The 19816-nt window shown below is 36.3% G+C and overlaps 1 protein-coding gene across 1 annotated transcript; it reads left to right on the top strand.

Moving 5' to 3' along the window:
* The first annotated feature begins 1005 nt into the window (after positions 1-1005).
* On the top strand, positions 1006-19816 carry cry2 (cryptochrome circadian regulator 2). Its single transcript, XM_048158433.1, has 11 exons — positions 1006-1355; positions 2980-3088; positions 7088-7230; positions 12120-12393; positions 12599-12739; positions 14296-14607; positions 14695-14846; positions 15239-15441; positions 16765-16848; positions 16977-17179; positions 18733-19816. Exons 1-10 carry the CDS (start codon positions 1198-1200, stop codon positions 17171-17173), a joined length of 1773 nt encoding a protein of 590 aa, XP_048014390.1. The 5' UTR covers positions 1006-1197; the 3' UTR covers positions 17174-17179; positions 18733-19816.

Below are 19816 nucleotides of genomic sequence, written 5' to 3'. Positions count from 1 at the left end.
TTACTGCGCACCTCTCAAGATCCATAAAGGTACTAAAGACATATTTAAATCAGTTCAGGTGAGTACATTGGTCTTAATACATTGGTCATCTTAATATTATAAAGGGACAAGAATACTTTTTGTGCGCCAAAAATAAATAAATAAATAACGACTTTTCAACAATATCTAGCTATATGGGCCGATTTCAAAACAATGCTTCAGAGCTTTACGAATCAAATCAGTGAATCGGAGCGCCAAAGTCACGTGACTCCCATCCTTTTGTTAGGAGATCCGAATCACACGAAACAAAAGATTCATAAAGCTCAGAAGCTGCAGTGTTTTGAAATTGCCCATCACTAGATATTGTTGAAAAGTCGTTTTGGGGTTTTTTTTTTTTTTTTTGGCGCACAAAAAGTATTCTCATCGCTTCATAATATTAATATTGAACCACTGAACTCACATGAACTGTTCTAAATATGTTTTTAGTACCTTTATGGATCTTAAGAGGTGCAGTAACATTGCTCTCAATAGAGGCCTCACTGGGCCATCGGATTTCATCAAAAATATCTTAATTTGTGTTCTGAAGATGAACGAAGGTCTTACAGGTGTAGAACGACATTATTTTCATTTTTGGGTGAACTAACCCTTTAAAAGTTCATAAACTGAACCTTTTTTTATCTGATTTAGCAGTTTGAAGAACTACCACGAGGGGGCGCGAAACACCAAAAAATGCAAACACGTGCGTTTCTACAGCTTATGCTTATAAAACACTTATACAGACTCCCCAGCTATCCACAACTGGGATATCTGTGTAAATTATATGTATTTCCCTTTATTGCCATCTGCTTTCTTCACAACACTTTAGTGCGTGACTTGCGTGTTTTTACGAGTCTCATGAGCTGATGTCATAATTTGACTATTATTTCCCATGAACATGGCGAACAACACACCAGAGAAACGTGACGGGGCTGGACCTTCAACGTGGGGGCGAACCAATAGCCGCTCGGAAGCCCGCGTCACTCATTCCGGTAATCCGTACACGTGTCATCTGCTGCCCAATGGACGCGGGGAGAGGCGGAAAAACCATTGCGTCTACCGTGACTGCTCCTCATCTCAAACTTCACAGAGAGGCATAATGAGGACCCTGAACGACTGAAATCTGGGATTTGTACGCTTCTGGACTACCAATCCACATTTAGCATGGAATAAAGTGTAACTATGGGTGTGAATTCCGTGCATTGGTTTCGCAAAGGGCTGCGGCTTCATGATAATCCGGCTTTACAGGAAGCTCTGAATGGCGCGGATACTGTACGCTGTGTTTATATTTTGGACCCGTGGTTTGCAGGTTCTGCCAATGTGGGAATCAACAGATGGAGGTCAGTGCCATTTATTTTAGTGGTTTTTAGTTACAGACAGACGTAGTTTTAGTGCTATTGTGAAGGGTATGTATGTATGTATGTATGGTGGCGCGCAACTACGCAGCTCTCTTGCACAGACGCTGTTATGTTTTGGCCCTGACATGCGCCGACCGAGTGTGCATGATAGCTGGTGGCTTGAAATGTCATTTTAACGCAATACTTGTGCTACTTGACAAATAATGTCTTATTTAATCACACAAAAAAAAATATTATTACCTATTATATTAGTTTATTCGCTCGCGTAAAGGGGCCTCGCTGCTGTTTAGTGCATGTGAACAAACTTTATGGACATTTCAGCTCAACTTTATTTTAGTGAGTTATTAAGAATATGATAAATGAATTCATATTTAATAGTTACATAAAGATATATAACTGTGGTGGTGCTGTGCAGTGCGCTTTGGTTTAAACCATTAAGCTATATGGCTAACTGCTAGTCTTTTTGCTCACGCCCACTTTGGTTTTATATAACAGCTAAAAATTGCAATTTAATTATTGCGTCGTTGAATGTGTTTGTTGGTGAAGTCAAACGCGCGCATTTTAGAGACGGATATAAGAACGTGCAGTAAAGATTCTGAAATGCAATAGTGCAAGTCATGTGATTTTCACGTGTTCTGTGTTACCACACATGCCGAGAGATGCATTGTGTGACTGAATAACCCGACAATAAAAATATTTTAATACAATGTAAGCCAAAGCATTGTCGTGAAAAATGTCAAAACGCGGTCAAATTATTTTATTAATGAGAGTATGAGTATGCAAACACCCATTTTTGCTTATGTAAGAGTAATAATAATAAACAGGGTGCATGCTGAATCAGACAGTATAAAATTGTTTTTGGTAGTAATGTTACTCAATGACTCAAATCTTTTGAATCCATTCCAATACCTATTTTAAAACAGACAAGGCCTTATAAATCGTATGTTAGGAGTAGAGCTTGTGTAAAATACAAGAGATTAAAGCGATAGTTCACCCAAAAGTAAAAATTATGCCATTTATTCACCTTCAAGTTGTTCCAAACCTGTATAAATTTCTTTCTTCTGCTGAACACAAAGGAAAATATTTTGAAGAATGTCAGAAACCAGTTTCTGGTCCCCATGTACTTCCTTAGCATTTTTTATTTATTTTTTTTTTCCATACTATGAAGTCAATGGCCCATTAACTATTTGGTTAACCATATATTTTAAAATATTATCTTTTGTGTTCAGCAGAAGAGAAAAATTCATACAGGTTTGGAACAACATGAGGGTGAATAAATTATGACAGAATTTTCATTTTTGGGTGAACTATCCCTTTAATAGTATTTTGGTGCCCAGATACAATCATCCAATGAAATTTAAATGAAGATTTGCGTGATTGGTGCAGGATTGGTATTAATATTGCAATTTGAAGTAAATCATTTGCATTTTTCTTCAAAATGATTTATTTGAATTTGAGTTTATTTCTTTTCTGTCTTTGGAAAATAACTTCTGGTAACTTTTGCAAGTTGAGTATAACTTCTGAAACTAGCACTGCTTGCAAAGTCACAGCATATCAACACACAGTTTTGTAAATATTATAATATTTCACATTCTCTCTCCTGCAGATTTTTACTGGAATCTTTGGAGGATTTGGACACAAGTTTGAGGAAACTGAATTCAAGGCTTTTTGTGGTGCGGGGACAGCCAACAGATGTCTTTCCAAGAGTTTTCAAGGTCTGTGTTTGTCTCAAGTCATTTGTCTCGTATCTTTTTGTCTCACTTTGGCTTTAAATATCTAAACATTTATGTATGATAACTTATTGGTGCATAATCCAATCCTGAGGGCTTTTTTTGTCCAAGTTGTTTTTGTTAACCGTTAACCGTTAGTGGATTTGATGTTGCATATTTTAACATCAGCTCATATTTAGAGTCATTGACAAATAAGGTTTTTAAGTGTAAAAAAACATAATAGAGATATAATTAATTTTGAAGTTTTATTAATTGTTAACAATGAGATTATAAAAACCACATAATCTATTAACACTGCTTTTGTCATTTTTTACAAGATGGACAAAATAGTCACAATTTTGGTTAGACCGAATGACAATATTTTCAAACATTGCTAACAGGCTGATATCCAGCTAGCCAGCTGACAAAAGGACAATCAAACATTTTATATTTAGTACAAGTTTTTAAAATATTACAACATTTTCCATGTTTTATAGCGGTTGTACCGAATGACCTGATGTTTTGGGACATGCGTATGAGCAACTGAAAACATGAATTTTTCAAATAGTTAAGAGAGAGTTAGTTACTTTGCTTCACGACCATGTGGTCCTTTGCAGGTGCCTGAATGAGGTCACATCCTGTCACATGATACTGACCGCATGACTTGATCCAAAATGGTCCCTTTATATTGGTTACTCCGAATGACAATTCATTTTTCCGTACATTCTTTCTCATAACAAAGCAATGACTTCTACACATAATTTTAATACCATTTTGCGCTATGTTGATGTATGATGTTATAAAATCATGCCAGAATAAAAAATATATACGTTTATTACATTTTAAGATATTTTAATCACAAATGTGAAATGGCTTGTATTGGCCTTTGGACAGTTAAACCGAATGACCTTTTGACACTTCAAAATCTTTAAAATACCTTTATATGTAGCAAAATATAATTAAAACCTTTTGGATTCAATAAAAGACATCTAGTTGTACTACCTTACATACTTTGGATGTCATATATTTGTTTTTTATAATTATTAAGGCCTTTGGACAAAAAAAATGACCCGTCACGTCATTGACCCATATACTCTCAGTAATGTTAGTGATCAGTTATCATTAGCAGGGTCTTTTTCAAGTGATGCCTTGTTTCAGAAGATATATAATAATTTTGTCAGGGTTTAGTCCCAAGATCATAATTTTATTCTAATTGACAACTGGAGAAACTCATTAAACTGTACCAATGCATTTTTTGCCAGCAGCCATGTTTTAAACAAAGATAACAAGCTTGAAGACTGATTTAAAACATTGCCAAATATCAACCTCTGGCTAATTAGTTTAGTAAACATTAGCTCATGGCTGGTTGCTATGGCTTCATTATATACACACAGTGCACTTAGTCTACTGGTCAGGTTGTTGTGACTGCTGCTCCTGTAGTGAACATCCGCCAGGTAATGGATTCAGCAAAATTATGTTAATTTTCAAGTGATGCCTATTTAAGTTTAAGTTTGAGACAGACTTTGTGTCATAAGTTAGGCATTTTAGGTTGTCTCTAGGTTGTATATTTTTGTTTTGTTTTGTTTGTGGGCCGGTAACCTAGTATGGTAATTACAGTGTAATTTTAATATTACAAACACACTACAATTCAGAAGATTTTGGTTGTATTTTTTAAGTAAGTCTCTTATGCTCCCCAAGGCATTTTTATGATCTAAAACACAATAAAAACAGTAATATTGTGAAATATTACAATTTAATAGGGGTGTGACGAGACGGGTATCTCACGAGACGAGACTCGAGATTGAGTTCACGAGACAAGATTTTTACACACTATTTTTAAGAAATCTTCAATGGCGTAATACATGACTAGAAAAATATTCTGCAGGTGTATTTGAAATGTTTTAACTAATCATCTTATAATGAATGTCATTTCAGTTCTACTTTCTGAGTATGAATTATCATATGCAGTAAAAGACAACAATACTCAAGTACTGTAAAAGGTTTTGCCACAAACTCAAGTGACTGACTTCTCTTCTGTATGATTTCAGTCTCTTCAGATCTTACTGTACACGATTTATGAACTTCTACAACCTTTGACCTCCTAACTGAACTCCTTTCCACAAACTGATCATAGAAATAAAAACAGTATAAATAAAAATGGAAACACTTTACAATAAGGTCTCATTTATTAACATTAACATATTAACCAACATCAACTAACAATGAGCAATATCTTTGCTACAGTATTTATTAATCTTTGTTTATGTTAGTTAATAAAAAGTCATTCATTGTTAGTTCATGATAGTTCACAATGCATTAACTAACGTTAACTTATTGTTTGTGCTTAATAAGATTAAGAGAAAACTCTTATTCATTTTTTTATGGTAACACTTTACAATAAGTGCAACCATAATCACACTTTCTCAATATTCAAAGTGCAAATAAGACCAAATTTTTCTTTGATACAGAGCTAAGAGATGGTTACAACTACACTGCTCAGCCTAAAATAGCTTTCATATTGAGAGATATTTGCATGCATCAGGAAGCCGCTTTCAAAATGCGCGGTATTGAAATCGCGTTTACGTTCACTTTCAGCGATCGCGCGAAACTGTAAATATGGAGCGGCGGCGACCGTTATCCAACTGAATTAAATGTTTTTTATTTAAATACAAAGCAAAACGACAGTGGAGGCGTAATGTAAACGAAGCGGTGGCATATTCTTTCCTAATCATCCTAACACTCTGTCATGGCAACATCACGAGACTACTTTTTGCCTCAACGAGAAATCTCGTCACATTTTAGTCTCGTCACACCCCTACAATTTAATATAAATGTTTCGACCTTAATCTATTTTCTAATGTAATTTATTCATGTGATGGTAAAGCTGAATTTTTAGCATCATTACTCCAGTCTTCAGTGTCACATGATCCTTCAGAAATCATTATAATATGCTGTTTGCCGCTCAAGGTCATTTCTTTTTATTGAAATATTGTTGGTGATAAACAGTTGTGGTGCTTAATAATTTTGTGGAAACTGACTGACTTTTTTCAGGATTCAGTGATGAATAGAGAGTATAGTTGAATAAAAATGAATAACATATTTGAAATGTAACTCGTTTGTATTTACAATCATTTATTGTGTATGTTTTATGTTTGATCAATGTATTGCATCTTTGCTGAATAACAAAAAGTAGAAGTTTCTTTAAGTAATAATGTTATTGAACCCAAAACTTTGAACAGGAAACATCAATGTTGTACTGTACTTGAAAGTGATTTTGTTGTTGTTGTTGTTGTATTTTTTGTATTTATATGGGAACATTGAGTAATTTAAATGCTAAGGCAATCATCACTTTACTAAAGTGTACACTTGGTTTTAGGAGTCTACTCAAATCCATAACCTGACTAAAGTTATGGTGACTCCACAGCTCCTAAATTTCTCATTTAGACGCTCCAGTAATTCCCTATTCAGCCAAACATCCGTGTCTTATAACTCTGATTGATTTACACCAGCATCTTAAGGTAGTTTGTTATGAAAGATCTCATTTTCATGCGGTCGGAGCAGTCTTCTCTCCCTCTCAAGCACAGCAGTGCATCATTCAGACATTGGCAAGTGGGTTGTACGATCCCTTTGGCAGGTTAATAATGCTGTTTATGCAAGGGGGTGAATGTACCAGCACATCAGCCCTTCAAAGTGAGCTTGTATAACTAAGATGTCACAGAATGAGCACAGGGTGTGAAGATCAAATTGACATTACTAGTAATGGCTCAACGTTTTAGGTCTTATTGACCTTGAGGTACTTGTTGTCAAAAGAAGCTAATGATGTTAATGAAGGTTTAGGATGTTAACTCAAGGACATCATTGACCTCACTGTTATGTTACACTTTTTACATACTGCTTTTTACATGGCTAGAAATGAGGTGTAAAGATACTACATGTTGATGTTGTAGTTAGTTTGACCATTTGTGTCATTCTTTAACACGTATTTCTGATCTCTGTTTCTTTCAGGAGTGGAATGTCACACGTCTCACGTTTGAATACGACTCGGAGCCTTACGGGAAAGAAAGAGATGCAGCCATCATTAAAATGGCGCATGAATACGGTGTGGAAACCGTGGTACGAAACACTCACACGCTCTACAGTCCAGACAGGTGGGTGATGAACTGCGCTCGCACATGTTCCTCAATGAAAACTCACACACATAATGCTATTCCTCACAGACTTAGTAAAGTTTGTATTATAATACATTTCAAAATGTATTATATTTTTTGTGATGCAAAGCTGAATTTTCAGCATCTTTATGCCAGTCTTCAGTCACATGATCAATCAGAAATTATTCTAATATGCTGATTTGCTGCTCAAGAAACATTTCGTATTGTTCTCAACGTTAAAAACAGTTTCTTCTTTTAGTATTTTTGTGGAAATAGTGATATATTTTTTCTGGATTCTTCGATGAATAGAAACATTTATTTGAAATATAAATCATTTACAGTTACTTTTGATCAATTTAATTTATCCTTGCTTGAATAAAAGTATTAATTTCTTTTAAAAAAATCTGACTGACCCCAAACTTTTGTTTATATTGCCCTCACAGACTTGTTAAGCAAGAGATTATGGTATTGTGAGGTAAAATACTGCAGTATTTTGAAATGCCAATTTATTCTTTCGCAGCACCAACTCTTAATATCACATTTTCAGAAACATGGCCCTCACAAGTGTACAACAGCATTTAGAAACATTCTTTATCATATGACACAGTGCTTAAAACTCACTCAGGTCTCAATTGCCATCAGTGAATCTGTTTTACATTGTTTTGTAAATGTGGCAATGGGTTTGACACAACACCCTGTACGTTTCTCATCTTCTCAAATATTTGCATTTCATTTTAGCCTGTTAATGATCAGATGTTATATAAGAGTTCTTGGAGAAACTAGTCCAAATTTCATTGCCACTTCTTATTAGGGGAGTTATTATTTGATATTATATAATTTCAAAACTTCATCTTTTGTTAATTACTCAAGCACCTTTCCCCCATCAGGCTAGCCAGGCAATATGTTATGTGTTCTGCTGGCTCTCTTTTATTTTTATTTTTTTACATTATTATGAGTGTTAAAGGTGCCATTGAACGTTTTTTTACAAGATGTAATATGTCTAAGATGTCCCCTGAATGTGTCTGTGAAGTTGCAGCTCAAAATACCCCATAGATTTTTTTTAATGAATTTTGAGGCATAATTAGAAATGCGCCGATTCATGCTGCAGCCCCTTTAAATCGCGCGCTCTCCGCCCCCTCCCGAGCTCTCGACTCTATCACTGCATAAACAAAGTTCACACAGCTAATATAACCCTCAAGATGGATTTTTAAATGTGTTCGTCATGCAACATGTCTAATCGCATAAGTATGGTATTTATTTGGATGTTTACATTTGATTCTGAATGAGTTTGATAGTGCTCCGTGGCTAACGGCTAATGCTACACTGTTGGAGAGATTTATAAAGAATGACGTTGTGTTTACGCATTATACAGACTGCAAGTGTTTAAAAATGAAAATAGCGACGGCTCTTGTCTCTGTGAATACAGTATTAAACGATGGTAACTTTAACCACATTAACAGTACATTAGCAACATGCTAACGAAACATTTAGAAAGACAATTTACAAATATCACTAAAAATATCATGATATCATGGATCATGTCAGTTATTATTGCTCCATCTGCCATTTTTCGCTATTGTTCTTGCTTGCTTACCTAGTCTGATGATTCAGCTGTGCACATCCAGACGTCCTGCCCTTGTCTAATGCTTGATCATGAGCTGGCATATGCAAATATTGGGGTCATACATATTAATGATCCCAACTGTTATGTAACAGTCGGTGTTATGTTGAGATTTGCCTGTTTTCCGGAGGTCTTTTAAATGTATGAGATTTATATAAAAAGGAGGAAACAATGGAGTTTGAGACTCACTGTATGTCATTTCCATGTACTGAACTCTTGTTATTCAACTATGCCGAGGTAAATTAAATTTTCAATTCGATGTCACCTTTAAATATCTCAATCATGAAGGTGATGTGGTGATTGGTTTAGTTTGCATTAGGGATGGACCGATGTATCGCCGATTATAAGCAATTATTTTCACTTTAGCCCATCGACCGATTATTTAAAAACAGCTGATGACCAGGGCCAATTATATCAATAAAAAGAGGGTTGAAAAAACATGTCAGACTACTGTGTGTGAAGAGAATCTCTCTCGTGTTGAATTTAGAGCTGTTGAAGTGAAAGTGACAACAACGCATTAACAGTTAAAAAAGCGATGTTAAAGCAAGCTCTGTTTGACCCTATGAATCACCCGTAGTTCAAGCCAGAGTTGCAAGGTCTATGTTTTTTCCCTTATGTAAATCATTATTTGTAGTGTGCCTCCCATCCAGTAATTGCAGAGAGCTTTGTGCTTTGTTACCTTTAATAAGAAACAAAGTCTCAGCTACCAAATTCTGTCCATTTTATTATGAAATTCAAACAATAAATGGCATTTAGGGGTGTAACGGTATGCAAATATGACGGTTTGGTATGTACCTCAGTATTGAAGTCATGATTCGGTGCAGCGGGGGGAAAACTAAACACAAAATTGCTTATTTTTTCTTATTTTTTTATTAAACAGTGGTTTATTGAACAAATCGTGTCTCTTTCTTTAAATAAATTCAATTGTAATTGACATTATTTTAAGAATAAAAAAAAAATATATATCAGCTAATGCTGTAAACTCTATACAGGGAGCCCTTACTTACACATTACAGTAATATTAAAGGTTACAATTAACAACAGCCCAAACTATTAATTCAGTTGCTATTTATATATATATATATATATATATATATATATATATATATATATATATATATATATATATAATAATCAACACTCAGATATAAAAAAGAAAAACACAAAATTGTACACAAGGTAGGTTTTGTATTAACTTCTAAATCTAATTATAAAATTATTACTCTAATTCATTTTTGAAATCTAATCATTTACACAGTTTTCATGACAAGTTTATTTTAACATATATTAAATAATTAAGATATTACAGTATACAGATATATAACGGTGAAAGTAAATATGAGTATATAAGCTAATATAGTGTATATATTTAGTCAAATGCTCCCTTCTAGAGTTAATTTCTCTAGTGAACTAATGCTGTGGACACTAAATGACTTGCCTGAGGTAAATGCAATGCTACGTGAGATATTATTCTCAAGCTGTTTTATTGATATCTTTCCACGGTTGAAACACCGGTTGAGAGATTACACGCACATCTAGATCATCTGCTGTTCTTATTCTGAGTTTTTCTTGTTGTGAAGGTTAGCAAACAGTGTTGCATTACCGTGCATTACCCCTTCTGGATTGGAATGTGCATCGCCTGTGACTTACTGTATTCATCGTCTGACTGCATGAACCATGGCGTTCATAACGTATGATTCTGGACAAATACATGTACCATTACACCACTAATATATATTATATTATATTATTTTATATTATATTAATATATGTGATATATTATATATGGGAATAATAAAAAATGCATTAGGGACAGTATAAATGTTGTCAGTAGGACAGGTATAAATGTAAACTACTGGGCCAGAGGGGAAAACCTCCTTGTTAGTGCATGTCAATGGGCAACATTCCCTAATCATTGACTAGATTACTCAATAAACTTTGCCATCACTTTAGCATAATGTGACATAACGATGAACTTTGTGGTACTGTGACTCTGGACTGTAATTGTGTTTATGTGCAACTCGCATTCTCTCTCTCATGCCTTTCCTGAGAGTGTTACCAAACATGAGAGAATGACTCTCCCCTTCTCAGATTATCGTGCAGATACCACTATTCTTGATGTGTAATGTAAAACAAGAGGCCTTTTGCATAGGTTACATAAATGGGATAAGGTTGGTTATACGCCCAGAATCTCATTCAAAGGGAATGAGAATGAGCTTGCATTAAGCGTGTGAATGCATGTGCGGGTGTGCTTGTGACGTCCAACTGTCTAGTACAAACAGGAGAAATGAGACTCGCTGCTGCCATCTGCTGCCTGAAAGTGTCCCTGACGGTCACACTGAGAAACATGTGCTGTGAGTGGGAGGGTGAAATAGCTCAGCATGCAAGTCACCACTGCAAACATGTGCGAGCCGAGCGCCAGGCTTTTCCTAACGAGCACGCGGGTGCCCCCTATTTCTGCACCGTGCCGAAAGAACCGGCCAATGGCAGGAACTCCACCCCTGACGCATATAGACAGTTGTATAAGATCAGGAGTATAAATAAGGGACAGGCTGTTAATGTGTTGTTTCTCTCTTAGATGAGACACTGAGACTATTAGCTCCTTTCAGAACCAGTCAGGGACATGTGTGCTTATATTTGGAGAATGTGGGGAAGTGTGTTTCCTCTGGACACTCTGCCAGGCAATCTTTCCTACTTGATCGAATATGACTTTACTTTAGTGACCTTGTTTCCTAGAGAATAAAGCTAGGCTTGTTGTAGTGCCACCTCAGGTTGTTTGAAACAGATTGGTGTAGTAGAATGAGCTAGAAGTGAAATGTCCTACAAACAAGCAAGGTTGTGTTAATATCAATCAGGGCAACAAAGTCCCCCCCTACCGCTGTACAAGAACAGCATTTGTAATGTTAAGAATGTCATTTTAATATGTCCTTGCTGAATAAAAGTATTCCTTTAAAAAACAAACTTCACAAACGAAAATGTATTCATTTTTCAGTGATCCACAAATGTAAAACATACTGAGCCTGTGACAGTACTATCAAGTGCCTCAAAACACTTTCTCATGTTTATTGTTGTTGAGCCTTGAAAATGAACTCATGAACTCAAGGATCTATTTCTACTCTAAATCCTTTGACAATCAGTCAACAAGATCAAATCAAATTAGTTCAAAACAGACGTTTCCTTTTCTAAGTTCTATTAATATTCAACCTTAGAGAGAAAATAGCTGCTTTTAGACAGTGAAATCAGAGACATGTTTTTGCTTTTCCCTCAGGATCATAGAAATGAACAACCACAGCCCCCCTCTCACTTTCAAGAGATTTCAAGCCATTGTGAACCGACTTGAACTTCCCAGGAAACCGTTGCCGACCATCACTCAAGAGCAGATGGCAAAGTGTCGGACGCAGATCTCGGACAATCATGACGAACGCTACGGCGTGCCCTCTCTCGAGGAGCTGGGTTTTAAGACTCAGGGTGACGGCTTGCACGTATGGAAGGGTGGTGAGACAGAAGCCCTGGAAAGATTAAATAAACACTTAGACAGAAAGGTGAGACATGGAGATATTTTATGAAATTATACATTTTAATACTGACTGATGACTAATTAATTATTAAGAAGAAATGCAGTTATGTTTTTAAAATAAAATATTCTCTCCAGTGTATTTACAGAAAGTAACAATTAATAAATGGTTATATATAACTGTTAATCTTTTTGATTTAATCTTTGATTTTTTTCTTTTTGTTTTGATGCAGGCCTGGGTAGCAAATTTTGAGAGGCCTAGAATAAGTGCTCAATCACTATTCGCAAGCCCAGCTGGACTTAGTCCTTACCTACGATTCGGCTGTCTGTCATGTCGTGTTTTTTACTACAATCTGCGGGAACTTTATATAAAGGTAAGTAATTGTTATTTTATGGCATTGTTGGTAGTCATCTTGAGAAGTTCAAGTTTAGTAGTTTAATATTGAGTGGTAGGTAAATTATGAAAGTGGAAGTTCAATTTGAATAATTACACTTGCTAATAGATGCATTTAACTTAAATAATAGAGGGTCCCAGTATCAAGCCTTGGGGGACACCACAAGAACAGCTGATAGTGTATAATACAGGTTAAGTTTTGGGCACCCTTGACTGAATTTATATTTGCAGTCTGAATTTATAAATCCATTTGATCTAAAGGCTGCAGTTGAAATGCTTTAATTTTAGAGATGAATATAAATTATCTAAATTTTAATTTCTTTAAAACCTTATTGCATTGGATGAAAAGCAGCCATCAATTGCCCAGCATCTGAGGGAACTCTTTCATTACTAATAAAATGTATCTTGTGTGGATACCTCATGAAGTTAATTTTGTAATGTTTATTTAAAGGTGCCCTAGAACTTTTTTTGAAAAGATGTAATATAAGTCTAAGGTGTCCCCTGAATGTGTCTGTGAAGTTTCAGCTCAAAATACCCCATACATTTTTTTTTAATTCATTTTTTTAACTGCCTATTTTGGGGCATCATTATAAATGAGCCGATTCAGGACTGCTGGCCCTTTAATTCTTATGCTCTACGCCCACAGAGCTCGCGCTTGCCTTGAACAGTGCATAAACAAAGTTTACACAGCTAATATAACCCTCAAAATGGATTACAAAGTGTTCGTCATGCATGCGGCATGTATGCGTCGGATTATGTGTGTATTGTATACTGTTATATTGTTTACATTTGATTCTGAATGAATTTGAGGCTGTGCTCCGTGGCTAATGGCTAATGCTACACTGTTGGAGAGATTTACAAAGAATGAAGTTGTGTTTATGCATTATACAGACTGCAAGTGTTTAATAATGAAAATAGCGACGGCTCTTGTCTCCGTGAATACAGTAAGAAACGATGGTAACTTTAACCACATTTAACAGTACATTAGCAACATGTTAACAAAACATTTAGAAAGACAATTTACAAATATCACTAAAAATATCATATCATGGATCATGTCAGTTAATATCGCTCCATCTGCCATTTTTCGCTATTGTTCTTGCGTGCTTACCTAGTCTGATGATTCAGTTGTGCACAGATCCAGACGTTACTGGCTGCCCTTGTCTAATGCCTTTCATAATGTTGGGAACATGGGCTGGCATATGCAAATATTGTTACGTAACAGTCGGTGTTATGTTGAGATTCGCCTGTTCTTCTGAGGTCTTTTAAGCAAATGAGATTTATATAAGAAGGAGGAAACAATGGAGTTTGAGACTCACTGTATGTCATTTCCATGTACTGAACTCTTGTTATTTGACTATGCCAAGATAAATTCAATTTTTCATTCGAGGGCACCTTTAAAATGTGGCAGTAATAATATAGAGTATGAGAATGAATTATTGGTATGTCCTGTTGAATATGTATGTATGGTTATAAAAGTCATACTGTAAAAATAATATAGCATATTTCGTAACAATTTTCATTGCACTTGTCCAGCTGCGGAGACGCTCCAGTCCACCCCTCTCGCTCTTCGGGCAACTCCTGTGGCGAGAGTTTTTCTACACGGCGGCCACCAACAACCCCAACTTTGACCGTATGGAGGGAAACCCCATCTGCGTGCAGATTCCCTGGGATCACAACCCCGAGGCGCTGGCAAAGTGGGCAGAAGGTCGAACAGGGTTCCCTTGGATCGATGCCATCATGACCCAGCTAAGACAGGAGGGCTGGATCCACCACTTGGCCCGGCATGCCGTAGCCTGTTTCCTCACTCGAGGAGACCTGTGGATCAGCTGGGAAAGCGGAATGAAAGTAAATAAGATGGTGCAACTTCCCCTTTCTTCCTTTTTTTTTTTTTCCTTTTTTTCCCTCTTAATCCCTCTTTTTTCTTTCTTTCAGGTGTTTGAGGAGTTGTTGTTGGATGCAGATTGGAGTGTGAACGCGGGCAGCTGGATGTGGCTCTCCTGCAGTGCGTTCTTTCAGCAGTTCTTTCATTGTTACTGTCCCGTAGGCTTTGGCCGCAGGACGGATCCGAGCGGAGACTACATCAGGTGCAAAAACCAACCCTGAACCACAATTATACCAGTTAGACAGCACGTCTTACGTGACTGTCAGGTGTTATATATTTTGAGTTTCATAGATTTGTTGCATAAACTGCCACTGGTTCAGATCTCTCTACTGTGCGTATTCAAAGCAGCTGCTGTGACATTGTGAAGCCTTCTAAATTAAGAATATCACAAGAATACCCTGGAAAATAACAAGCTGCATCAAATTTTGGGACACACAAGATGCCATAACTAATACTAAGAAATTATGAAAATTTTTTTATACTAATAATTTAATTTGTAATAAAAATGTGTATAATTTAATTTTAAAAAATTGATATTTTGCCATTATTTCTAAGTGTCTGTTATAAAGCCATCTTATATATTCTCACATGCAGGAGGTACATCCCGAAGTTAAAAGACTATCCTAACCGCTACATCTACGAGCCATGGAACGCTCCAGAATCGGTGCAGAAAGCGGCCAACTGCATTGTGGGTGTGGACTATCCCAAACCTATGATCAATCATGCAGAGAGCAGCCGGCTTAACATCGAACGAATGAAGCAAGTTTACCAGCAGCTGTCGCACTACAGAGGCCTTAGTGAGTAACACACTGTGGATCTATCGAACACATGCAATGGTTGATTACAGCCTTCTAATGGAGGAAATAGGAAATTACAGCATTTTGTCACCAACTAAAAGATAGTTCTTATGAAGTTTGAGAGCTTGTGTAACGGGTTTATTTAAGCAGTAACGTCAGTACAGTAATTTACTGTAATTTCTCACTAAATTTCTTTGACCCAGTTGCTCAAAGCACTTTTTATTTTTTGACCTGATGTAGTTTATAGATAATTGTGCTCTTGCAGTTGAGGTAAATGAGACTTTAAAACCGAATGCATGTTAGGAGCTTGGAGTGACGTCAAATGATTGAAATTATCCGGAATTTCAGGAACAGGTTAAGGTCAGGATAAGACAAAAAGGGACCAAACTGAGCAAACTGGGACCAAATCTCTGTGCAAAGGGCCTTGCATAGAGCCCTGATCATGCTTGCCCACACAATATGGGAAATAGTACATTTGCAGTGGTTGCATTAGCTCATGATTGTCATTCACTGCATAAATAAATGCATGCTAATGATTCAATTATTGAAAAAGTTGAAGTGCTTGTTTAGTTAGGACTAAAAGACTTCAGTTAAAGGTGCTAAAGAGGATGTTTTGTTTTATACATTTTTGCAATATTACTTGAAACTGTCTTTACTAACTGATAAGACTATTTATTAGGTGCACTGAAAGGAATAATATTAATATACATCGTCTGTGCACGAGGTAGGGCCTTAAAAACATCAGCCAATCGATTGGCCCTCTGGCTTGTCAATCACTGCCATGACGTTCCTTGTGCGAGACGTGTGCGGCTGCGCTCTCCAGTAACTTTCCACACTCTACAGGCACCGCATGCAATGTTTTTGTCAGGAGACAGAAGTAACAACTGCAGATTATGAGTTACCTGCGGTGAGTCCGACATAATGAATCCAAAAAACACGACACAGCGAATGCCGGTGGTAAACACTCGTGTTCCGATACTCGTGCACAAGTTTTGGGAGGCGTTCCCTCGAAATGAGCTGTGAAGGAGGGGGGTTGTTCTTACGCATGCGTTCATTTCAAAAACTCACTAACAGTCTTTGGTTTCTCAGTCGACGAAAAGTTCCTCTTTAGCACCTTTTAAGGTTTTAGTCTTGTTAAGATTAAAAGAGCTCTTGCCAAAACAAGTCCTTGTGATTTCAGTGTGTCATAAAAAAATACAGGTAGTTACAGCATTTTAGTAAAGGATAAAATAGAGTATATCAGTAAATTTACAACCCAGTCCATCATTATCTAGTGATTTGCAAAAAAATTCTAACATAGCCTTTTTTCTCTTTTTGTGACAGGTTTGCTCGCCTCAGTCCCTACGATCCAGGAAGAGGCGGAGCCTCCCATGTCAGATGACTCTCAGGCCAGCAGCAGCACTGCCGGTGAGACCCGTCAGTCATCATACTAAGAGGATTCACCTGTGCAGCTTTCTTTTCTCTCAGCTAGACTGTTTTTCTCTTGAAAGCAAAATGTGATTACTTTTGCTGAAGTGGCATCATGTTTTCTACAGGTCAAGCCTGCACGCCCACCCCTGCACCATCAACACCGCCCAGCTCAGAGCCCTCCAGCCCGACAGCAGCTGCCCCCGGCACCCACACCCAGAGGAAGAGGGGTCGACCCTCTGAGCTCATGAGCAAACAGAAGTCAAAAGTCCAGCACACCAACCAAGCCAAAGGAGTCGAGCAGAAGATTGACGACAAGCAGTGACCACAGGTACAGGCCAGAGTTATAAATCCCACAGTGTTTGTACCGATTCCTATGTATGTGTGTGTGCGTTTTTGTGATTTATGAGGACACAAATTTGTATAATGACATGGGTATTACACTGGTATTATGACATAAACATGAAATATGAGGATATTTCATGAGTTTTCATATTTAAAAAAACATACTAAAAATGTTTTACACTGCTCTTGACCAAATCTCTTGTAGCTTTAATAAGGATCAATCTATATTCAGCTTATAATTTATGCAATGAAGACTGGAAAGTGTTTATTAGATAAAGAAATTATTCAATTTCTGTATATTTACCAGTTAGACCTACCTGAAAGTCTTAAAGCACCATTTACAAGGTTGCATGGGTCAAAAACACCGAAAATAATAAATTTTTGTGCATTTTAGCAAGGCAGGTAAAAATATAAACCGGCCCGCTTGGGCCAGTAGAAAAAAAAACTTAGCATTGAGCCCTGATATATTAAAGGCACAATATGTAAGATTTTTAGATGAAAATATCCAAAAAACACTAGAACAATGTTATATATTTTTTTGACTTGTGTACTTGCATTATCTCAAACATTTCCAACGTTAAATCCAGAGAAATATACGCAATTTTAACTACGTCGCCTATCACTGACATCACATACCATCGATTTCCAGTTTTATTTTCATAGAAACCATGGAAACAACAAAGACGCTTTAATATATTGTTTTATTTGGCAGGTGAGCAACTGTTTGGATACATTTATCAACAAACTAATTTTTTCAACAAATCTTATTGTTTGAATTGTTTTCTTGATTTACCTTGAGTACTATGTAAAAGTTTAATACGTTACCTCATCCATTACTATGATTTCTGACTGAGTCCGTCGAATTGCTTTCCATTGGCAGAGGTGAAGACAACAAGTCCCATGATTCATTAAGTCCACGCTTATTCACAGCGTCATCAAGCTACGCCATTGGTTTGAATAAGCGACCTCTAGTGGAGAAACTTGCATATTGTGCCTTTAAAGGCACAGTTAAATGTGACCTCTATTACAATTAACTGAAGTTCACTTCAGTTAAAAGTTGTTATATTTTTAAAGCCTATTAAATGTTAAAAATGATAGTTTTCAGTTATACTGTAATGTTGAAAAGCTATAATTAATGGCTAAAATTGAGGGAAAAAATCCATGTAATAGAGATCAGTATCAATACTGGTATCAGTGATACTGGCCTTCTTTCATAGTGCTTAGTAAAAAGATGTCTTTAAACAAATATTTAAAATATACAATCTTTATGTTGTTTCTACATTATTTTGAGATTCAATGTGAAAGCATTACAATACACAAAAATATATATATATTTTAAAAACTTAGGTGTTAGGTGCGATTAATCGCGATTAATTACAGAAAAAAAAATGTTTTAATCGATTGACAGCAAAATATATATATATATTGCATTGAAGTAATCCAGTTTTTAAGCTTTTAAAGTCAAGTCAGTGGTTTTAATTTGCTAGCAAAACGAACCAGCCAACAGTGATGATGATCATGAATTTCTGCCTCCTTCAGGTTGAGACTGCATTTGCAGTCCCATATCCAAGGGAGTCGGAGGAGTCTACCTCCCAGAACCATCGGACAGACGGAAACGGCAGGAGAAAAGTGTGAAATGGCGCCACCTTTTGCAGAAGAACAGAAACGGCACTAATAAAAAAACAACGACAAAACATTTAACACTGCAGTTCTGTCAAGGCGTGTTATACTGTAGATCCAGGGCTTCTTTCCCAAACATCCTTCATAAACAGCTGCTTTTGACCTGCTAAACTAAACATGATTGTATGAAGATACAGATCTGTTTCAGATGTTTAGTGCATTGCGACCTGACAGAAATGAAATGGATATTTCCGTCGCCATTGACAGTTTAGGGTAATGAGTGATTCGCAGAAATAAGTATTCATGAAATCTAGCCAAATTTATGCAACTCGAGTTAATGGTATGTAATAGAAATGATGAGGGAACATTTGAAGATACGGCCTACAGTGTTCCGACCACATGAATTGAGAGTTGTAATTTTTGTATGAAGTCTGATATAGTTGAACTCTACAATTGCTTGCAAGCTACAAGCAACTAGTTCGCACAAGCAATGAAGAATTTTACTTCTTCAGTTTCTGTTTTGGTCATTTCTCCCTATAAATATACGCTTTGTGTAACTCCGAATGCAAACATTTCATTGCCACTGGCTGCACTAAAGTTTTCTGAATTTAACAGCATTCGATTCTCATATTAATTCAATAAGCTTGATTTATTTACCGAGTCATTCATTATAACGTTTTCTAACAGTTAACGACGATTAATTGTACATTCCACTAAATGTGTTCGTTCACTATAATTTAACAATTTAAGATGTTCTCTCTGGCAATGTGGAACAGCTTTATTTATTTTTCCTCCCTTTTTTCTTTTTTGTATTGTATAAAAGAGTTTATTTTCATTAAAAGGCTGACGGGATTGTTAAGCTGTTCTGTTTGTAGGCAGTAATTTATTTAAGCCTTTTCACTGCATGCTTCTGTCAGCGACAATGTTTCTGCGATATATTGCATCTACGATGTTTCTCTGTAGACTACAATATATCAAATAAATTTCATGACTCTATTTGAAA

This window comes from Megalobrama amblycephala, linkage group LG15 (assembly GCF_018812025.1).
Source record: "Megalobrama amblycephala isolate DHTTF-2021 linkage group LG15, ASM1881202v1, whole genome shotgun sequence".
Classification (NCBI taxonomy): Eukaryota; Metazoa; Chordata; class Actinopteri; order Cypriniformes; family Xenocyprididae; genus Megalobrama; species Megalobrama amblycephala.
Note: the sequence above shows the minus strand (reverse complement) of the source record. Positions and strands in the feature narration are given on the sequence as shown.